General features: G+C 37.3%; 1 protein-coding gene across 1 annotated transcript in view; it reads right to left on the bottom strand.

The window, feature by feature from the left end:
- ATP8B4 (ATPase phospholipid transporting 8B4 (putative)) overlaps positions 1-20779 on the bottom strand; it is a 266629-nt gene that overhangs the window by 232098 nt on the left and 13752 nt on the right. Inside the window, exon 2 of the mRNA XM_064570495.1 lies at positions 14880-14948. Within this exon, the coding sequence (XP_064426565.1) occupies positions 14880-14907 (28 nt within the window). The 5' untranslated portion in view covers positions 14908-14948. The remainder of the gene's footprint in view (positions 1-14879; positions 14949-20779) is intronic.

The following is a 20779-nucleotide window of genomic DNA, read 5'->3' as shown; positions in this document are numbered from 1 at the left end:
CATTAGACAAAGCAGAAGGGAATAGTTGTAAACTAGTGATTAGAAAATATAAAAAACTGAACATGGAGGGAAGAAAAAAGTTGAAAATTATCAGAAAAAAGTATAAGTACATTAGAGACATGGTAAAAGGTCTGTCATATGTATAAATGGAGTCCACAAGAGAGAACTGAGAGAATAGGGAGTAGTAACAATATCTGAGGATATTCTGACTGAGAATTTTCCAAAATTCCAAAAGAAATCAAGCTGAAAAACTCAGAATCTCTATAAATTCCAAGCTAGATAAGTACAAAAAAAAAAACATACCTATGCCCAGAATAATAAAAATGCTGAAAAACAAAAAGAAAAATTTTCAAACAGCCTGAAGACATATCACTTCAACAAAAGAATAACGAGAATGTCAGCTTACTTTTTAAAAGAAAAAGTGGAGGCCTGAATGTGATGGAATGGTACCTTTTTAAAGTGCCAGAAGAAAAGACTACAACTTGAGTTCTATGCTCCATAAAAATATTTATCCAAATATAAATGCAAAATAAGGATTTTTTCCCCTAATAAAAAGTGACTGAACTCACTACCATTAGCTCCACATTTTTTAAAAAAATGAAGTCTTTAGGCAGAAGGAAAATTATTCCAGATAGAATCACAGAAATGCAGAAAAATGAAAAAAAACTGAAATATTGTAGGTAAATCTATACAAATAATGAAAATGTTGACAATAACGCATGTTATTTGTTACTGCTGTCTTGTTAGTATTAAAATATACCAAGAATTAAGTACATGATAACAATGGCACAGACAGTAGTTAAGGAGAGTTAAAATGCTCTAAATTCTTATGTGGCTCACCAAGTAGTAAGAGTACTAAATTAAATAGATATGTTTTAATCTTAAAAATAACCACAAATAGAATATTAAAGGAATAAGTAACAAGCTAATAGATGCTTAGAAATGGAATAGAAATAGTGCTTATACAAAGGAAGGAAACAAAAAAAGAAATGTAGAATAACAAATAGTAAGATAATTGATTTAGTCATAAATATATCAGTAATTATCTTAACCATAAATGAACTAAATACCTCATTTAAAAGCCAAAGTTTGTCAAACTATATTTTTTAAAACCACAATATGCCACATCTTAAATTTAAACACATTAAAGGGTTAAAAGTAAAAAGATAGAAAAAATATATAACATATAAACATTAATAAAAAGAAATCTGGTAACACTATACTAATCTCAGATAAAGTAGACTTCAATACATAACAATTCCTAGAGATAAATAGAGCCATAGTAATAAAAGATTATTCTTCCAGAAATATATAATTCTAAGTTTGTATACATCTAATAATGTAACCTAAAAATATATAAAGCAAAAACTGACAGAACTAAAGGAGAAATAGACAAATTTAAGAATATCTTGATAAACTAAAATATGGCTGTGATGTAATTTTAATGTGTCAACTTGACTGGGCCATGAGGTGTTCTGGATATTCAGTCAAATGATATTCCCCATGTGTCTGTGAGAGTGCTAATATGAAAAAGACCTTTAAACATCTGATAATCTTTAATGTAGGTGGCAGAATAAATATTCTGTTGTTCCAAACTACAGAACAGAGAGTAAACTTAAGGATGTGAAATTCTAGTTAATGTGTAGGAGAATTTACTGTCCAGAGGATGATCTATCTCCTAAATTACATGCTTGAACATGTTAGAGTAAATATTCAAGGAAATATTCAGCAACACTACAGGAATAGATTGTCGAGTTGGAAGAAATTCTGGACAAGATGATTTTGAAGACCCTCCTAATTTCCAGGTTTTATCATTCTATACAACCTAAAGCTATATTAATAGAATTATTAGATTAAAGAGAGTACCAACTGGAAATAAGGTATAACATTTAGGAAAGATGTCACAACGGACACCACAGATTTAAAAGTTATCTCCACAGAGATGAGTAGAAGCCATGATAGAAGAGGAGCCCTCTGAGGAACACATTATACAGACAAAAGAGTATAGAAGACTGAACCAGGGGAAATTCCACCACTGAGGTCCAGTGAAGGAGACAGGGTCATAGCAGTCTGAGAAGCAAGAATTTCCACAAGAGTCATGAAGACCAAGAAAAAAGAGCATTCAAGAAGAGACTATACACCCCACCCCCAAATCCACAGAGAGGTGATAAAGGATGATGTTGAGCAACAACTCCTTTAGAGAGTCTCCAGTGACTGGTGGTTTTTTAATAGCAACCCAACCTAGCCTATATCCTGAGTAATAAAACACCAGATTGCTCAAAGCCTATGTAATACCTCAATTAGAGCAGCACACAATTTTTGGAAGTGTATGAGAGCCAGAAGACATCTCTCTTCTACACTTTCTATTTATAACTGTGCACAATAACTATGATGGCAAATTTTTAAGTATATAGTGTACTCTCTGTGGAGAAAAAGACTTCTATCTAAGCACAACATAAAAATCTAGAACATAAGTAGGACTAAGAATATCAATGTTGCCTCTTCCTTCCCTCCTAGTTAAAAAGCTGATGAACCAACGATTGGATAACTTATGCCCTACAATACTTAGGATGAGCAACAAAGATATAGTGCCTGGAATAATTCCTATCATCTTTTGGCACAGAATACTGTAAAGTGAAATGGAAGGGACTGGGCATTTCTCCCTCATTTCTAGTGGTACCAAATAAAATTTCCCATGTCCTATTCCCTCTAGACACCAAAAAGTTATGAAAATGTGCAGGAGAACTCATTTGAAAATACTAACCCCAGGGGTGCCTGGGTGGCTCAGTTGGTTAAGTGTCTGCCTTCGGCTCAGGTCATGATCCCAAGGTCCTGGGATCAAACCCAGCATCGGGCTCCCTGTTCAGTAGGGAGTCTGCTTCTCCCTCATCCCCGCCCCCACTCATGCTCTCTCTTGCTATCTCTCGCTCTCTCTCTCTCTAATAAACAAATTTTAAAAATCTTTATTAAAAAAAGAAAGAAAAATACTAACCCCAAAGTTGTAAGAGTTTTTGTAAAACTAGTACTGTCTTAGTATGTCACTGACTGGCCTGTACTGATCATCACTTCATTCTAATGGCCTCATTTTTGGTTAAACTAAGAAAATAGAGGATTTTGAAAAAAATATATCCATTTTTTTCAAACAAATTATTATATTAGAAACCAAGTTCAAACAAAAACTAATACCTTCACAAGTATAACTGCAAAAGTACTTAAAGAACTTTTGGATTTGTTGTTGTTCCATAAGGAATAAACGCAAGCAGAAATAACACTCTTTAAACACATATATTCATACATATACATGTACTTTTATATGCATTGATATGGTGTCTATAAGGGTAGGTTCCATCTTACATATCTTTTTTATCACCAATCCTCTACTGCAGGACCAACCCACTATCTGGTAAGTAATAGAAGCTCACAATGCCTGAGAAGCAGGAATATAAATTCCAACCAAAAAACTACCTCCTTTGTAAGCACAAAAGCTGCATTGCCTAGGGCCCATAATACTTTGAGGGACACAAAAATGTTTAAATTTTTATTTTAAAATTAGAAGAAAAAAATGAATATAATAATGGATTCATAATAATAAACCCAACCTGGATTACATTTGTCTTTATACCCACACAACTGTAAAACGTACTTTTTAATATTTTATGGGGAAGGGGCCAACAGAATGCCAATGATAGACATAACGTGACCTACTCTACACCCCATAAACATACCGAGGGCTTCCCTGTGGAGTGATGCATACTGGCTCCACAACCTCCACATTTTGGAACCAAGAACAGCTTCAGCCAGTTTAAAGAAAACCTCTAATATCTACTTCTTTTCCTTCCCATGTTACCAAACTACATGAAATCTCAAGAATTTTACACAAGAATAATGGTCTTCATATGCCTTAAAATGATTTGTCTTGGGCCTCCCCTAAAGCTACATAGAAAGGGTGAATTACCAAGAACAGAGAACTTTGGAGAAGATGGTGCAGGAGAACCATAGCTCACCTTGTCCCCAGGGATACAAACCAGATAACACCCACATGAGTGTAAATAACCCAGAAACCACCAGAAGTCTGGCAGGATAGACTCTCCACAGCTAAATGTAGAGAAGAGGACACACCAAAGAGGATAGGAAGGGCAGAGATGTGGTCAGAACCTCAAAAGACCTATGCGATTGTTACAGAAGGGGAGGGGCAATATGGGTGCAGGGATTGGAAAGAAACAGACCCTCACAACAGGCACTCTGGGCCCAGAAAATCCCCATAACATTTGGCTTTGAAAACCAGAGGGGCATAATTTCTCAAGTTCTTACAGTCAGCAGGGCTTAACACCTGGAACTCCAAAAATCCACCTGTTCCACTCTGGGAAAGCCTGGAGGGAGGGCAATAGGGAACTGAGTCCCTACCCTAAAAGAGACAGCACAATAAATATCCCCAAGGACACACAGCATAGAAGAAGCAGTTTGAAAAACACCTGGAGTTTACAGCAGGGTGACTTGTTTACTGATTCCAAAGAATGTAATGGAGAAGCCGTGGTCCTTGGGAGACTTCTCAAGGAACAGAGGAGCTGATGGACACCATTTCCCTCCCTCTCCCCTCAGCCTAGACACAGGGATCCCTACAGGAACCAGCACAGCACCAACACTTGCTATCTAGCTTGCTCCAGGTTCCCTCTCAAACCAGACCCAGGTACAACCTTTGCTAATACCAGCGCCCCACCCCCAGTGCTTCTGTGGATCCATCCCCTCCAATGCGCCATTGGCCAGAACCCACCCAAAGTGGTGTCACAAACCTGGCAGTGTGCAAGCAGCCCCAATAGGGGCTGGCAGCACTCCACAGTAATTCCTGCCCTCAGGGAGAGGGGAAGATAACCACACACACCCTTTCAACAATGGCCCAGGATGGGCTGGGGACAGACATGTGGTCTGACTACAGGCCCCACCCACAAACTTTTTGAGGGGACAACACAGGGAAAGTTCCCTGCAGTTTGGTACTATTCCATTTCTGGCAAATGCCTAGTCAACCTAAGCCCAATGCAGCCCCAGACTGGATCACTAACAACACAGGAACCAAACCCTACCCACAACAAGCAAAGAGGGCCATTGCAGATGACCGGACTGAAGGCAAATGTGGCTCAGCCACAACAGCATGGTGTACACAATACACATAGGAAATATCTCTGAAACACCAAGTGAAGAAGGGACATTGCACTGGAGAGCACTAAAGGACTTCTTCATAATGCCACTACTTTCAAGAGCAGAAGATCTTGTTAATCCTCCTAACACATAGAAACAGACCCAGAGAGTTACATAAAATGAGAAGACAGGGGAATATGCCTCAAATGAAACAGGGCAAAATCACAGCAAGAGACCTAAACAAAATGGAAATAAGTAATATGCCTGACAGAGAATTTAAGGTAATGGTGATAAAGATACTCCCATGACCTGAGAAAAGAATGGAGGACTTCTATTAGACCCTCAACAAAAGGAAAAAGAACTTTAAAAAGAACCAATCAGAGATGAAGACTCAATAACTAAAATTAAAAATATACTAGATGGAACAAAAAAATACACTATATGGAATAAATGGTAGACTAGAAAAAGAACAGATCATCTACCTAGAGGTCAAAGTAATGGAAAACAATCAAGCTGAACGAGAGAGAGAAAAAATAATTTTTAAAAAATGAAAATAGATGTAGGGAACTCAGTCTCCATCAACCATAACAACATTCGCACTATGGGGACCCCAGAAGGAGAAGAGAGAGAGAAAAGGGGGCAGAAAATTAATTTGAAGAGATAATACCTGAAAACTTCCCAAATCTGGGAAGGAAACAAATCCACCTGGATAGAGAGCCCCCAACAAAATCAACCCAAGGAGGCCCACACCAAGACACATAGTCATTAAAATGGCAAAAAGTAGTGACAAAGAAAAAACCTGAAAAGCAACAAGAGAAAAGAAAACAGTTACATACAAAGGAAACGCCATAAGGCTATCAGCTGATTTTTTGGCAGACAATTTGTAGGACAAGAGGGAGTGGCATGATATATTCAAAGTGATGAAAGAAAAAAAAAAAAACTGCAGCTAAGAATTCTATCCAGCAAGACTATTATTCAGAATAGAAGGAGAGATAAAGAATTTCTCAGACAGGGATGCCTGGGTGGTTCAGTTGGTTAAGCATCTGCCTTTGGCTCAGGTCATGATCCCAGGGTCTTGGGATTGAGTCCCACATCAGACTCCTTGATCCACAGGGATCCTGCTTCTCCCTCTGCCTGCCACTCCCCCTGCTTGTGCATATGCATGCTCTCTCTCTCTCTCTCTGACAAATAAATAAAAAATAAAAGGAGTTTCTCAAACAAAAACTAAAGAAATTTATACCACTAAATCAGCCCTACAAGAAATGTTAAAGGGCACTCACTGAGTAGAAAGGAAAAACCACAAGTATGAGTAAAAGTAGGAAACACAAAAGAAATAAAAATAGGTATATTTTTTAAAATTAGTCAAGAGATCACAAAACGAAGATATAAAATATGACACCATATACCTGAAACGTGGGGGGTTGGGGAGAAGACTAAAGAATGGGTTCAAACTTAAGCAACCATCAACTTATTAGAGACCACTATAGGAGGCATAAGATGTCATATATAACCTAACAGTAACTACAAAAAACTGATAATATATATGCAAAAAATAAGAGAAAGGAATCCCAAGTATATTATTAAAGAAAGCCAGCAAACTGTGAGAGAAGAGAGCAAGAGAAGAAAAAAGAATTACAAAAATCACCATAAAACCAACAAAATGGCAATAAGTACATACATATCAATATTTACTTTGAATGTAAATAGAATAAATGTTCCAATCAAAAGACACAGCATGACAGAATGGATAAAAAAGCAAAACCCATATATATGCCACCTACAAGAAACTCATTTCAGACCTAAAGACACATGCAGATTGAAAGTGAAGGGATGGAAAAGAATTTACCATGCAAATGGAAGTAAAAATAAGGCTGAGGTAGTAAAACTTATATCTGACAATATAGACTTTAAAACAAACTGTAAAAGAGACAAAGAAGGACACTATACAATCATAAATGGAACAATCCAACAAGGTATAAAATTGTAAATACTTATGCACCCAACATGGGAGCACCCAAATACATAAAGCCGCTAATAACAAAGGAATGAATACACAGTAATACAATACTAGGGAACTTTAACATCCCACTTACATCAGTGGACAGATCATCGAAGCAGAAAATCAACAAGGAGGCAGTGGCTTTGAATGACACATTGGACCACATGGATATAACAGATCTATTCAGAACATTACATTCTAAAACAGCAGAATACACATTCTTGTCAAGTGCACATAGAACATTCTCCAGAATAGATCACACACTGGACCACAAATCAAGACTCAACAAATTCAAAATGATTGCAGTCATACTATACATCTTTTCCAACCACAACACTATGAAACTAGAACTCAACCAGACGAAAAAATCTAGAAAGAGAACAAATATATGGAGGCTAAATAACAAGCAACTAAACAATGAATGGGTCAGCCAAGAAATCAAAGAGGAGCTCGGAAAAATACATGGAGACAAATGAAAATGAAAACACAACAGTTCAGGGGTGACTGGGTGGCTCAGTCGGTTAAGCATCTGCCTTTGGCTCAGGTCATGATCTCAGGGTCCCGGGATCAAATCCCACATCGGGCTCCCTGCTCATCAGGGAGTCTGTTTCTCCCTCTCCCTCTGTCTCTGCCCCTCTTCCCCACTCATGCATGCTATTTATTTATTTAATTTATTTGAGAGAGAGAGACTCTTAAACACACACACACACACAAAGGTCCAATATCTCTGGGATGCAGCAAAAGCTGTTCTAAGAGGGAAGTTTATAGCAATACAGGTCTGCTTTAAGAAGCAAGAAAAATCTCAAAAAAACCTAACCTTACTCCTAAAGCAGCTAGAAGTAGAAGGAAGGAAGTAGAAGGAAGGACATAATAAAGATTAAAGAATAAAATAGAAACCAAAAAAAAAAAATTGAACAGATCAATGAAACCAAGAGTTGGTTCTTTAAAAAGATCAACAAAATTTGTAAACCTTTAGCCAAATACATAAAAAAAAAAAAAAAGGCCCAAACAAAATCAGAAATGAAAGAGGAGAAATAACAACCAACACCACAGAAATACAAAGGATTATAAGTGAATATTACAAATAATTACAGTCCAACATACCGCACAACTTAGAAGAAATGGATACATTCCTAGAAATGTGTAATCTCCCAAAACTGAAGCAGGAAGAAATAGAAAAGTTGAGCAGAACAATTACCAACAAGGAAATTTAATCCATAATCAAAAAATCCCAACAAACAAAAGTCCAGGACCAGATGGCTTCACAGATGAAGTCTACCAAACATTTAATTTTTTTTAAGATTTATTTATTTATTTGAGAGAGAGACAGAGAGAGAATGCACAAGCATGGGGAGGGGCAGAGAGAGAGGGAGAGAAACAGACTCCTGCTGAGTGCGGAGCTTGATCCCACAACCCTGAGACCATGACCCAAGCCGAAATCAAGAGTCAGACGTTCAACTAAGTCACCAAGGTGCTCCTACCAAACATTTAAAGAGAAGTTAGTACCTATTATTCTCACACTATTCCATAAAATAGAAGAGGAAAGAAAACTTCCAAATTCATTCTATGAGGCCAGCATTACTCTGATACCAAAACCAGATAAAGACACTACAAAAAAAGAGAGAACTACAGGCCAATATCTCTGATGAACACAGATGCAAAAATCCTCAACAAAATATAGTAAACCAAATCTAACAATACATTAAAAAAATCATTCACCATGATCAAGTGGGACTTATTCCCAGGATGCAAGGGTGATTCAATATTTGCAAATCAATCAACGTAATATATCACATCAGTAAAAGAAATAAAAACCATATGATCATTTCAATAGATGCAGAAAAAGCATTTGACAAAGTACAACATCCACTCATGATAAAAACTTTCAAGTAGATTTAGAGGAACCATACCTCAACATAATAAAGGCCATCTATGAAAAAGCCACAGCTAACATCCATCCTTAATGGGGAAAAACTGAGAGCTTTTGCTTGTTCCTGATCTATAGTCATGAACTATAAACTGTTCATGACAAAAACTGTAGACAACACAAACAAATGAAAAGATATTCTATGTTCATGTATTGGAAGAACAAATATTATTAAAATGTCCTACAAATTTAATGCAATCCCTATCAAAACGCCAAGATCATGAACAAGACAAGGATGTCCATTCTTACCACTTTTATCCAACATAGTACTGCAAGTCCTAGTCACAGCAGTCAGACAACATAAAGAAATAAAAGTCATCCAAATTGGTAAGGAAGAAGTAAAACTTTCATTATTTGCAGATGACATGATACTATATATAGAAAACCCTAAACACACCACCAAAAAACTACTAGAGACGGAGCACCTGGGTGGGTTAGTGGGTTGAGCATCTAACTCTTGATTTCAGCTTGGGTCATGGTCTTGGGGTTGTGGGATTGAGCTCTGATTCGGGCTCCACATTCAGTCAGTTAAGCGGCTACCTTTGGCTCATGTCATGATCCCAGGGTCCTGGGATTGAGCCCCACATCTGGCTCCCTGCTCAGCAGGGAGTCTGCTTCTCCTTCTGCCCACCCCCTTCACCCATTCTCATGCTCACTCGCACTCTCTCTCTCTCTCTCAAATAAATAAAATCTTTAAAAAAAAAAAAAGCTACTAAAACTGATAAATGAACTCAGTAAAGTCACAGGATACAAAATCAATATACAGAAATCCATTACATTTCACTCCACTAATAATAAAGTAGCAGAAAGAGAAATCAAGAAACAGTCCCATTTATAATTGCACCAAAAATAATAAAATACCTAGGAATAAACTTAACCAAGGAGGTGAAAGACCTGTACTCTGAAAACTATAAAATGTTCATGACAAAAGTTGTAGACAGCACAAACAAATGAAAAGATAATCTATGTTCATGTATTGGAAGAACAAATATTGTTAAAATGTCCTACAAATTTAATGCAATCCCTATCAAAATGCCAAGAACATTTTCCACAGAACTAGAATAATCTTAAAATTTGTACTGAAAGACCCTGAGTATTGCATGGAGCACTAGGTGTTATACGCAAACAATGAATCATGGAACACTACATCAAAAACTACTGATGTACTGTACGGTGACTAACATAACATAATAAAAAAAATTATAAAAAAAAGAAAGACCCTGAGTAGCCAAAGCAATCTTGAAAAAGAAGAACAAAACTGGAGGTATCACAACCCCAGATTTCAAGATATACCACAAAGCTATAAAAATCAAAACAGTTTGGTACTGGCACAAAAAATAGATACATAGATCAATGGAACAGAATAGAAAATCCAGAAATAAACCCACAATTATAGGGTCAATTAGTCTTTGACAAAGCAGGAAAGAATATGCAATGGGAAAACGACAGTCTCTTCAACAAGTGGTGTTGGGAAAACTGGATAGCTACAGGCAAAAGAATGAAATTGGACCATTTTCTCACACCATACACAAAAATAAATTCAGAATGGACCAAGTACCTAATTGTAAGACCTGAAACCATAAAAATCCTAGAAGAGAGCACAGGCAGTAATTTCTTACATATTAGCTGTAGTAATATTTTTCTAGCTATGTCTCCTGAGGCAAGGGAAATGAAAGCAAAAATAGTTTAACTATTGGGATTACATCAAAATAAAAGGCTTCCGCAAATGAAAAATCAACAAAACTAAAAAGACAGCCTACTGAATGGGAGAAGATATTTGCAAATGAAATATCCAATAAAGAGTTAGTATCCAAAATATATAAAGAACTTATATAACTCAATGCCAAAAAAACAAATAATCCAATTTAAAAATGGGCAGAAGACATGAACAGACATTTCTCCAAGGGAAGACATACAGAGGGTCAAAAGACACATGGAAAGATAATCATCACTCATCACCAGGGAAATTCAAATCAAAACCACAATGAGCTGTCACCTTACACCCATCATAATGGCTAAAATCAAAAACACAAGAAACAACTATTGCTGGTGAGGATGTAGAGAAAAAGGAACCTTTGTGTAGAGTTGGTAGGAATGTAAACTGGTGCAGCCACTGAAGAAAACAATATGGAGGTTCCTCAAAAAATTAAAAATACAATTATCATATGATCCACTAATTCCACTACTGGGTATTTAACTAAAGAACACAAAAACACTAATTTGAAGGGGTACATGCAACCCCTGTTTATTGCAGCATTATTACATTGCTAAACTGTGGAAGCAGCACAGTGTCCTTTGGTAGATGACTAGATAAAGAAGTGGTATATATATATAGTGCATGTGTGTGTGTATGTATACATACACACACACACACACACACGAGTATTATTCAGCCATAAAAAAGAGTGAAATCCTGCCATTTGCAGTGACACAGAGCCAGAAAGTATAATGCTAAGTAAAATAAATCAGAAAAAGACAAATACATGATGATTTCACTCATATGTGGAATTTAAGAAACAAAATTAAATGAAGAAAAAAAGGAGACAAACCAAAAACAGACTCTTAACTATAGAGAACAAACTGATGGTTACCAGAGGGCAGGGGTGGGTGATGGGTGAAACAGATGAAGGAAATTAAGAGTACACTTATGATGAACATTGAGTAATGTATAGAATTGTTGAGTCACTATATTGTACACCCGAAACTAAAATAACACTGTATGTTAACTATACTGGAATTAAAATTTTAAAAAAACAAACAGAAAATAGACTAATAATGTTTGAAATATCTGAGTCAATTAGCTGGAATTTTTTACATCTTAAAGAATATGAGACATATGAATATGGTGACAATAAATAATAAAGCATATATGAGAGAAACATTATTTCCCCACAACACCACGTTCAGCTTGTTATATTTTCATATATATATCATCTATGGCCCAAGCTTCCTGATGATGTTGTGGAAGTTTATATAAATATAAGTACACTTTTGTTGCAGATATTCAATATCTCATTGAGGTAAAATATCATTTCTTCACGACTTTTCCCCCTGACAACCCCAGGCTGATTAGAAGTTCTCCAGTCTGTGGTCCTCTGGCAAATATACCACTTGTAGTAATGTCTAGCAAACTATTTTTAAGTTATCATTGCTACTGTAAACTTAACAACTGTGTGAGGACACATGTATTTTATTGAACTGTAAAAATCTATTTGAAGTCAAGAAAGGTTGGCACTTCCTAGCATATCATAGGGGCTTAAAATGTTGGTTGACTGCATAGCATATAAACAGGTTATAATAGCTCTCCAGTCTATGACGAAATCTGTAGGAACTGATGTAACCCAAAGACGTATCATTCCCAATCATGATATTGCTGATGATGGTATCAGCTTTCTCTGATAATCTGTGCCAAAGCAGATATAGACCCAGATATGTGGCCAAAACATTTAGCCTCATTACACAGCAATGACTAGTGGTCTATAAAATAAAATAAGGAAGGAAGATCAGAAAGTTGCATTCCTCATAAAAACACTGTCAGTTAATTCATTGCCCATTAAAAATCAAATATTTTTATTCGATTTTTGTGCCAAATCTATTTAGCAGTTGGACTGGACTTTTCCAAAATTCTATATAATGAAAAACTGTTCTAAATATAAAAGAAAATAAAGGGATTAAAAGCCAAACACAATGTCTAAACATCTATTAGATAACGGTACCAAAAAAAAAAAAAAAAAAAAAAAAACCCAGCTCTGAGAGATAAGATGTTTTAGGGACAGATGGAGAAATGGAATCTATGTTATTTATCAATGTTTTATTTCTAGGGTATAGTGACAATATTGTGGTAATATAGGAGACTATCCTTGTTCTTAGAAGATTCTTCCAGGGATGCAAAGATGATTCAATATCCATGAATCAACCAGTGTTAACACACCACATTAACAAAATGAAGGATAAAAATCATATGATCATATCAACAAATGCAGAAAAAGCATTCAACAAAATTTAACATTCATTAAAACTTCAGCAAAGTAGGTATAAAGGGCACGTATCTCAACATAATAAAGGCTATGTATAACACACCCATAGCTAACATCATCCTCAGTGATGAAAAGCTGAAAATGTTTCCTCTAAGATCAGGACAAAGACAAGGATGTCCACTCCTGCCACTTTTATTTAACATAGTACTGGAAGTCCTAGCCGCAGCAAATAAGGACAAGAAATTAAAGCCACCCAAATTGGTAAAGAAGTAAAATTGTCACTATTTGCAGATGACAATGAACAACTGGGACTACACCAAACTAAAAGGCTTTTGCCCAGTGAAGAAAACCATCAACAAAATGAAAAGACAGGGTTGTCTGGGTGGCGCAGTCAATTACGCATCTGACTCTTGGTTTTGGCTCAGGTCGTGATCTCAGGGTCATGAGATCAAGCCCTGAATTGGCTCCACACTCAGTGTAGAGTCTGCTAAAGTTTCTCTCTCCCTCTCCCCCTCACCCCAGCTCACTCTAAAATAAATTTTAAAACCTTAAAAAAAAAAAGACAACCTACTGAATGGGAGAAGATATTTGTAAATGATATATCTGGTAAGGAGTTAATATAAAGAATTCATACAACTCAAGATTTTAAAAATCGGATTAAAAATGGGCAAAGACCTGAAGAGACATTGTTCCAAAGAAGATATACAGATGGCCAACAGACACATGACAAGATGCTCAATATCACCAAGCATCAGGGAAATGCAAATCAAAACCACAGTGATATCACCTCACAACTGTCAGAATAGAATCAAAAAGACAAGAAATAAGAAGTGTTGGTGAAGATATGGAGAAAAGGGAACTCTCATTCACTTGTTTGTGGGAAAGTAAATTGGTACAACCACTATGAAAAACAGTATAGAGGTTTCCCAAAAGATTAAAAATAAAAATACCATACAATCCAGCAATTCCACCTCTGGTTATTTACCCCAAGAAAATAAAAACCCTAATTCAAAAAGATAGATGCACTCCTATGCTTATTGCACTATTATTCATAATAGCCAAGGTGGAAGCAACCTAAGTGTCCACCAATATATGAATGGATAAAGATATGCTACACAAACACACACACACACACACAGGAATACTATTCAGCCATTAGAAAGAATGAAATCTTGTCATTTGTGACAACATGAGTGGACCTAGAGGGTAATAAGTTCAGTGAAATAAGTCGGACAGAGGACAAATACCATATGATTTTACTTATATGTGGAATATAAAAAACAAATGAATAAACAAAGCAAAATAGAAACAGACTCATAAATACAGAGAACAAACTGGTGGTTGCCAGACAGAATTGGGGGGTGAGGAGATGAGCAAAATAGGTGAAGAGGATTAAAAAGTACAAACTTCCAGTTATAAAAGATGTAACAAGAATATAAAGTATTGCATAGAGAATACAAGTAATAATATAATAACTCTGCATGATGACAGATGGTAATTATACCTGTGATGAGCATTTCATAATGTATATAAGTATCAAATCACTGTTATACAACTGAAACTAATATAATATTATATTTCAACTATACTTCAATTAAAAATAATTTTTTAAAGGGCACAAGGAAACTTTCTGGAGTGGTAGAAATTTTTGTATCTTGTTTTGGGATGGTAATTAGACAGGTGTATACAACTGTCAAAATTCATCAAACTGAACACTTAAGATTGATGTGGTTTTTTGTATATAAATTATACCTCCACAAAATAAAATGAAGTCAAATTTTAAAAAGTAAAATAAAAATTATGTCATCTTCACTTTATATCATCTGAAGAGCTCAGTACTTACCAAGTGATTTCTTTTTACTGCAGAACATTATTGTAGCTGATTATGTTTCACCAGGTTTCAACAGTTGGCCTACATAGAAAACAAGAAAAGTACACAACATCAGTATTTTTAAAATGCTCACAAACCATAAATTTCCACCTTTTAACTTTCTTCCTAGTCAAATCTAGATGACTAGGAATCATTGGCACAATAATGAATAAGAGATTCCATTTATCAGGTTTAAATCTAACTAGATAAGAATAATTCTACACAGGCGGTGGATGCTTGGCCAGAGTTCGAGGCGTGCGACGATGGGGCTTTCGTGCTGAAGGCTCCAGGTTCCTGTGACTGCATAGGAGTCTTTTGGATTATCCTGTTTATCTTTCCCAGTGCGCAAGGAGATTGAAGAAAAGAACAGCAGAAACTGTCTGAACAGAAAAGCGACCACTTTCTGGAAGGTAGGACATGCAGAGAAGTGAATCCAAGGCGATACTTGGGAGGATAGATGGTGGGTGAGGGGGCCTCCGTTGGCCAGTTCTGGCAAGTGATAGAGCAGCAGAGCACAAAATCGGAACATTTAGAAGTCGGCTCCGCTGAGGGACGTCGCTCCAGTGGCTAAGTGGAGGGTGGAACCCTCGTGGGACAGTGTGGACTCAGGACCCTCGGGGTCACAGGAAGACAGAGGGTGCCTGAGTACGGCAGAGCTCCCACGTATCGGAGCAGGGAAGCCAGCTGCAGAAACAGAGCCGAGGAGTGGGCTCTCAGTTCAGGGTTGCCATAAACCATGAGCCGCGGCACAGTGGGGCCACTCCTCCACCAGCAGGGACCCAACAAGCCACAGATCCGGGGAGACTCCCCTTCCTCCCCCGGGAGGAGTGCTGCGGGAGCGCACGGCAGGGATCTGCTGGGTTTGGAGACTCCACACGGAGTCGGGTGCCAGAGATAGAAACACTTGGTAATGGGCCGGGTGAGCACAGAAGGCGGCCAGAGACCGGGGAGACAGAAGTGATAGACTGCTTTTCTCTGGGGGCGCACTGAGCAGCGGGCCCCGAGTTCTCAGCTCCTCCAGGGTAGAGATCGGGAGGCCGCCATTTTCACTCTCGGCCTCCAAAGCTGCACAGAAAGCTTGCAGGGATCAAAAGCTCCCGAGAGCAAACCCGAGCAGATTACTGAGCCCAAACCAGCAAGGGTGGGGAAATTCTGCCTCCAGCAAAGACATTTGGGAACCACGGCAACAGGCCCCTCCCCCAGAAGATCAGCAAGAACAGCCAGCCAAGACCAAGTTTACCGATCAATGAGAACGGCGGAACTCCAGCGCTAGGGGAATACTGCACATAGAATTCATGGATTTTTTCCCATGATTCATTAGTCTTTCAAATTTAATTTTTTTTTAAACTGTTTTTTCTTTTGCTTTTTCCCTTTTTCAGTGAACATCTTATCAATCCCTTTTTAAAAAATCTTTTTTTCCTTCATTTTAAGAGTCATATTCTATCCCTTCATAGTAGTTACCCTTATTTTTGGTATATACGTATCTGTGTGTGTGTGTGTGTGTGTATATATATATATGTATGTTGTTCTCTGTTTAAAATTAAAGATATGTTGGGGCGCCTGGGTGGCTCAGTTGGTTAAGCGACTGCCTTCAGCTCAGGTCATGATCCTGGAGTCCCAGGATCGAGTCCCGCATCGAGCTCCCTGCTCAGCAGGGGGTCTGCTTCTCCCTCTGACCCTCTTCCCGCTCGTGCTCTCTCTCATTCTCTCTCTCTCAAATAAATAAATAAAATCTTTAAAAAAAATAAAAATAAAATAAAATAAAAATAAAATTAAAGATATGTTGATTTCGACTTGGGTAATGTATTTTGACATGTTAGAAGAAACTGAGATAACATATCTTCTAACATATCAAAATATACCCTAAATCTCTAGTGTATGGCTTTGTTCTAGTCTCCTGCCTAATCACATTCTCTCCCTTTTTTTTTTAAATCCTCTTCTTTGTTTTTCAACCAGCTTCTTATCAATTCCTTTTATAAAATCTTTTATAATTTTCACCTTTACAGTCATATGCCATCCCTTCATCGTATTAACCCTTACTTTTGTATATATCTGTTTTTCTTTCTTTAAAATTTTGGGAAGCACTTTCTTCTAACAGACCAAAATATGCCCAAAATCTAGTGTGTGGCACTGATCTATGCACGAGTCTGATCATATTTGATCATATTCTGGGGTTTTTTTGTTTTTGTTTGTTTGTTTTTAACTTTATCTTTTTCTTTTTTTTTTTTTTTCTTTTTTCTTTCTTTCCCTTTCTTTTCCCCCAGTTTCAGGTCTCTTCTGATTTGTTTAGTGTATAATTTTCTGGGGTCGTTGTCACCCTGTTAGCATTTTGCTCTCTCATTCATCTATTCTCCTCTGGACAAAATGACAAGACACAAAAAATCACCTCAAAAAAAAGAACAGAGGCAGTACTGTCTGCCAGGGACCTAATCAATACAGACATTAGTAAGATGTCGGAACTAGAGTTCAGAATGACGATTATAAAGATACTAGCTGGGCTTGAAAAAAGCATGGAAGATATAAGAGAAACGCTTTATGGAAAAAACAAAAGAACTAAAATCTAACCAAGTCGAAATCAAAAAGGCTATTAATGAGGTGCAATCAAAAATGGAGGCTCTAACTGCTAGGATAAATGAGGCAGAAGAGAGACTTAGTGATACAGAAGACCAAATGATGGAAAATAAAGAAGCTGAGAAAAAGAGAGATAAACAACTACTGGATCACGAGGGCAGAATTCAAGAGATTAGTGATACCATAAGACAAAACAGTATTAGACTAATTGGGATCCCAGCAGAAGAAGAAAGAGAGAGGGGGGCAGAAGGTATATTGGAGCAAATTATAGCAGAGAACTTCCCTAATTTGGGGAAGGAAACAGGCATGAAAATCCAGGAGGCACACAGAACCCCTCTCAAAATCAATAAAAATAGGTCAACACCCCGACATCTAATAGTAAAACTTACAAGTCTCAGAGACAAAGAGAAAATCCTGAGAACAGCTTGGGAGAAGAGATCTGTAACCTACAATGGTAGAAACATTAGACTGGCAACAGACCTATCCACAGAGACCTGGCAGGCCAGAAAGGACTGGCAGGATATATTCAGAGCACTAAATGAGAAAAATATGCAGCCAAGAATACTATATCCAGCAAGGCTGTCACTGAAAATAGGAGAGATAAAAAGCTTCCAGGACAAACAAAAACTAAAGGAATTTGCAGACACGAAACCAGCCCCATAAGAAATATTGAAAGGGGTCCTCTAAGCAAAGAGAGAGCCTAAAAGTAACATAGACCAGAAAGGAACACAGACAATATACAGTAACAGTCACCTTACAGGCAATACAATGGCACTAAATTCATACCTTTCAGTAGTTACCCTGAATGTAAATGGGCTAAATGCCCCAATCAAAAGACACAGGCTATCAGATTGGATAAAAAAAACAAGACCCATCGATAGGCTGTCTGCAAGAGACTCATTTTAGACCCAAAGACATCCCCAGATTGAAAGTGAGGGGGTGGAAAACCATTTACCATGCTAATGGACGCCAAAAGAAAGCTGGGGTGGCAATCCTTATATCAGACAAATTAGATTTTAAACCAAAGACTATAATAAGAGATGAGAAAGGACACTATACCATACTTAAAGGGTCTATCCAACAAGAAGATCTAACAATTGTAAATACCTATGCCCCTAACATGGGAGCAGCCAATTATATAAGCCAATTAATAACAAAAGCAAAGAAACACATCGACAACAATACAATAATAGTGGGGGACTTTAACACCCCCCTCACTGAAATGGACAGATCATCTAAGCAAAAGATCAACAAGGAAATAAAGACTTTTTTTTTTAAAGATTTATTTATTTATTTGACAGAGAGAGAGAAAGATAGCGAGATCAGAAACACAACCAGGGGTAGTGGGAGAGGGGGAAGCAGACTTCCCGCAGAGCAGGGAACCCAATGTGGGACTCAATCCCAGGACCCTGAGATCACGACCTGAACTGAAGGCAGACACTTAATGACTGAGCCACCCAGGCGCCCCGGAAATAAAGACTTTAAATGACACACTGGACCAAATGGACCTCACAGATATATTCAGAACATTCCATCCCAAAGCAACAGAATACACATTCTTCTCTACTGCCCATGGAACATTCTCCAGTATAGGTCACATCCTAGGTCACAAATCAGGTCTCAACTGGTACCAAGAGATTGGGATCATTCCCTGCATATTTTCAGACCACAATGCTTTGAAACTACAACTCAATCACAAGAGGAAAGTCAGAAGGAACTCAGATACATGGAGGCTAAAGAGCATCCTACTAAAGAATGAATGGGTCAACCAGGAAATTAAAGAAGAGTTTAAAAAATTCATGAAAACAAATGAAAATGAAACAAATGAAAACAAAACTATTCAAAATCTTTGGGATGCAGCAAGGCAGTCCTAAGAGGAAAGTATATAGCAATACAAGCCTTTCTCAAGAAACAAGAAAGGTCTCAAATACACAATCTAATCCTACACCTAAAGGAGCTGGAGAAAGAACAGCAAATAAAACCTAAACCCAGCAGGAGAAGGAAATAATAAAGATCAGAGCAGAAATCAATGAAATAGAAACCAAAAGAACAGAACAGATCAACGAAACTAGGAGCTGGTTCTTTGAAAGAATTAACAAGATTGATAAACCCCTGGCCAGACTTATCAAAAAGAAAAGAGAAAGGACCGAAATAAATAAAATTGTGAATGAAAGAGGAGAGATCACAATCAACACCAAAGAAATACAAACAATTATAAGAACATATTATGAGCAACTCTATGCCAGCAAATTAGATAATCTGGAAGAAATGGAGGTATTCCTAGAGATGTATAAACTACCAAAACTGAACCAGAAAGAAACAGAAAACCTGAACAGACCGATAACAACTAAGGAAATTGAAGCAGTCATCAAAAATCTCCCAACAAGCAAGAGCCCAGGGCCAGATGGCTTCCCAGGGGAATTCTACCAAATATTTAAAGAAGAATTAATACCTATTCTTCTGAAACTGTTCCAAAAAATAGAAATGGAAGGAAAACTTCCAAACTCGTTTTATGAGGCCAGCATTACCTTGATCCCAAACCAGACAAAGACCCCAACAAAAAGGAGAATTACAGACCAATATCCCTGATGAACATGGATGCAAAAATTCTCACCAAAATACTAGACAATAGGATCCAACAGTACATTAAAAAGATTATTCACCACGACCAAGTGGGATTTATCCCTGGGCTGCAAGTTTGGTTCAACATCCACAAATCAATCAATGTGATACAATACCTTAACAAAAGAAAGGACAAGAACCATACAATCCTCTCAATAGATGCAGAAAAAGCATTTGACAAAGTACAGCATCCTTTCTTGATCAAAACTCTTCAGAGTATAAGGATAGAGGGTACATACCTCGATATCATAAAAGCCATCTATGAAAAACCCACAGAGAATATCATTCTCAATGGGGAAAAACTGAGAGCTTTCCCCTTAAGGTCAGGAACACAGCAGGGATCTCCACTATCACCACCGCTATTCAACATAGTATTAGAAGTCCTAGCCACAGCAATCAGACAACAAAAAGAAATAAAAGGCATCCAAATCGGCGAAGAAGAAGTCAAACTCTCACTCTTTACAGACGATATGATACTTTATGTGGAAAACCCAAAAGACTCCACCCCAAAACTGCTAGAACTCATACAGGAATTCAGTAAAGTGGCAGGATTTAAAATCAATGCACAGAAATCAGTGGCATTCCTATACACCAACAAGATAGAAGAAAGAGAAATTAAGGATTCGATCCCATTTACAATTGCACCCCAAACCATAAGTACCTAGGAATAAATCTAACCA

This window comes from Mirounga angustirostris, unplaced genomic scaffold (genome assembly GCF_029215605.1).
Source record: "Mirounga angustirostris isolate CCGP_5_RB_7025 unplaced genomic scaffold, mMirAng1.0.hap1 SCAF_9, whole genome shotgun sequence".
Taxonomy (NCBI): Eukaryota; Metazoa; Chordata; class Mammalia; order Carnivora; family Phocidae; genus Mirounga; species Mirounga angustirostris.
This window is presented reverse-complemented; position numbering and strand designations above follow the sequence as displayed.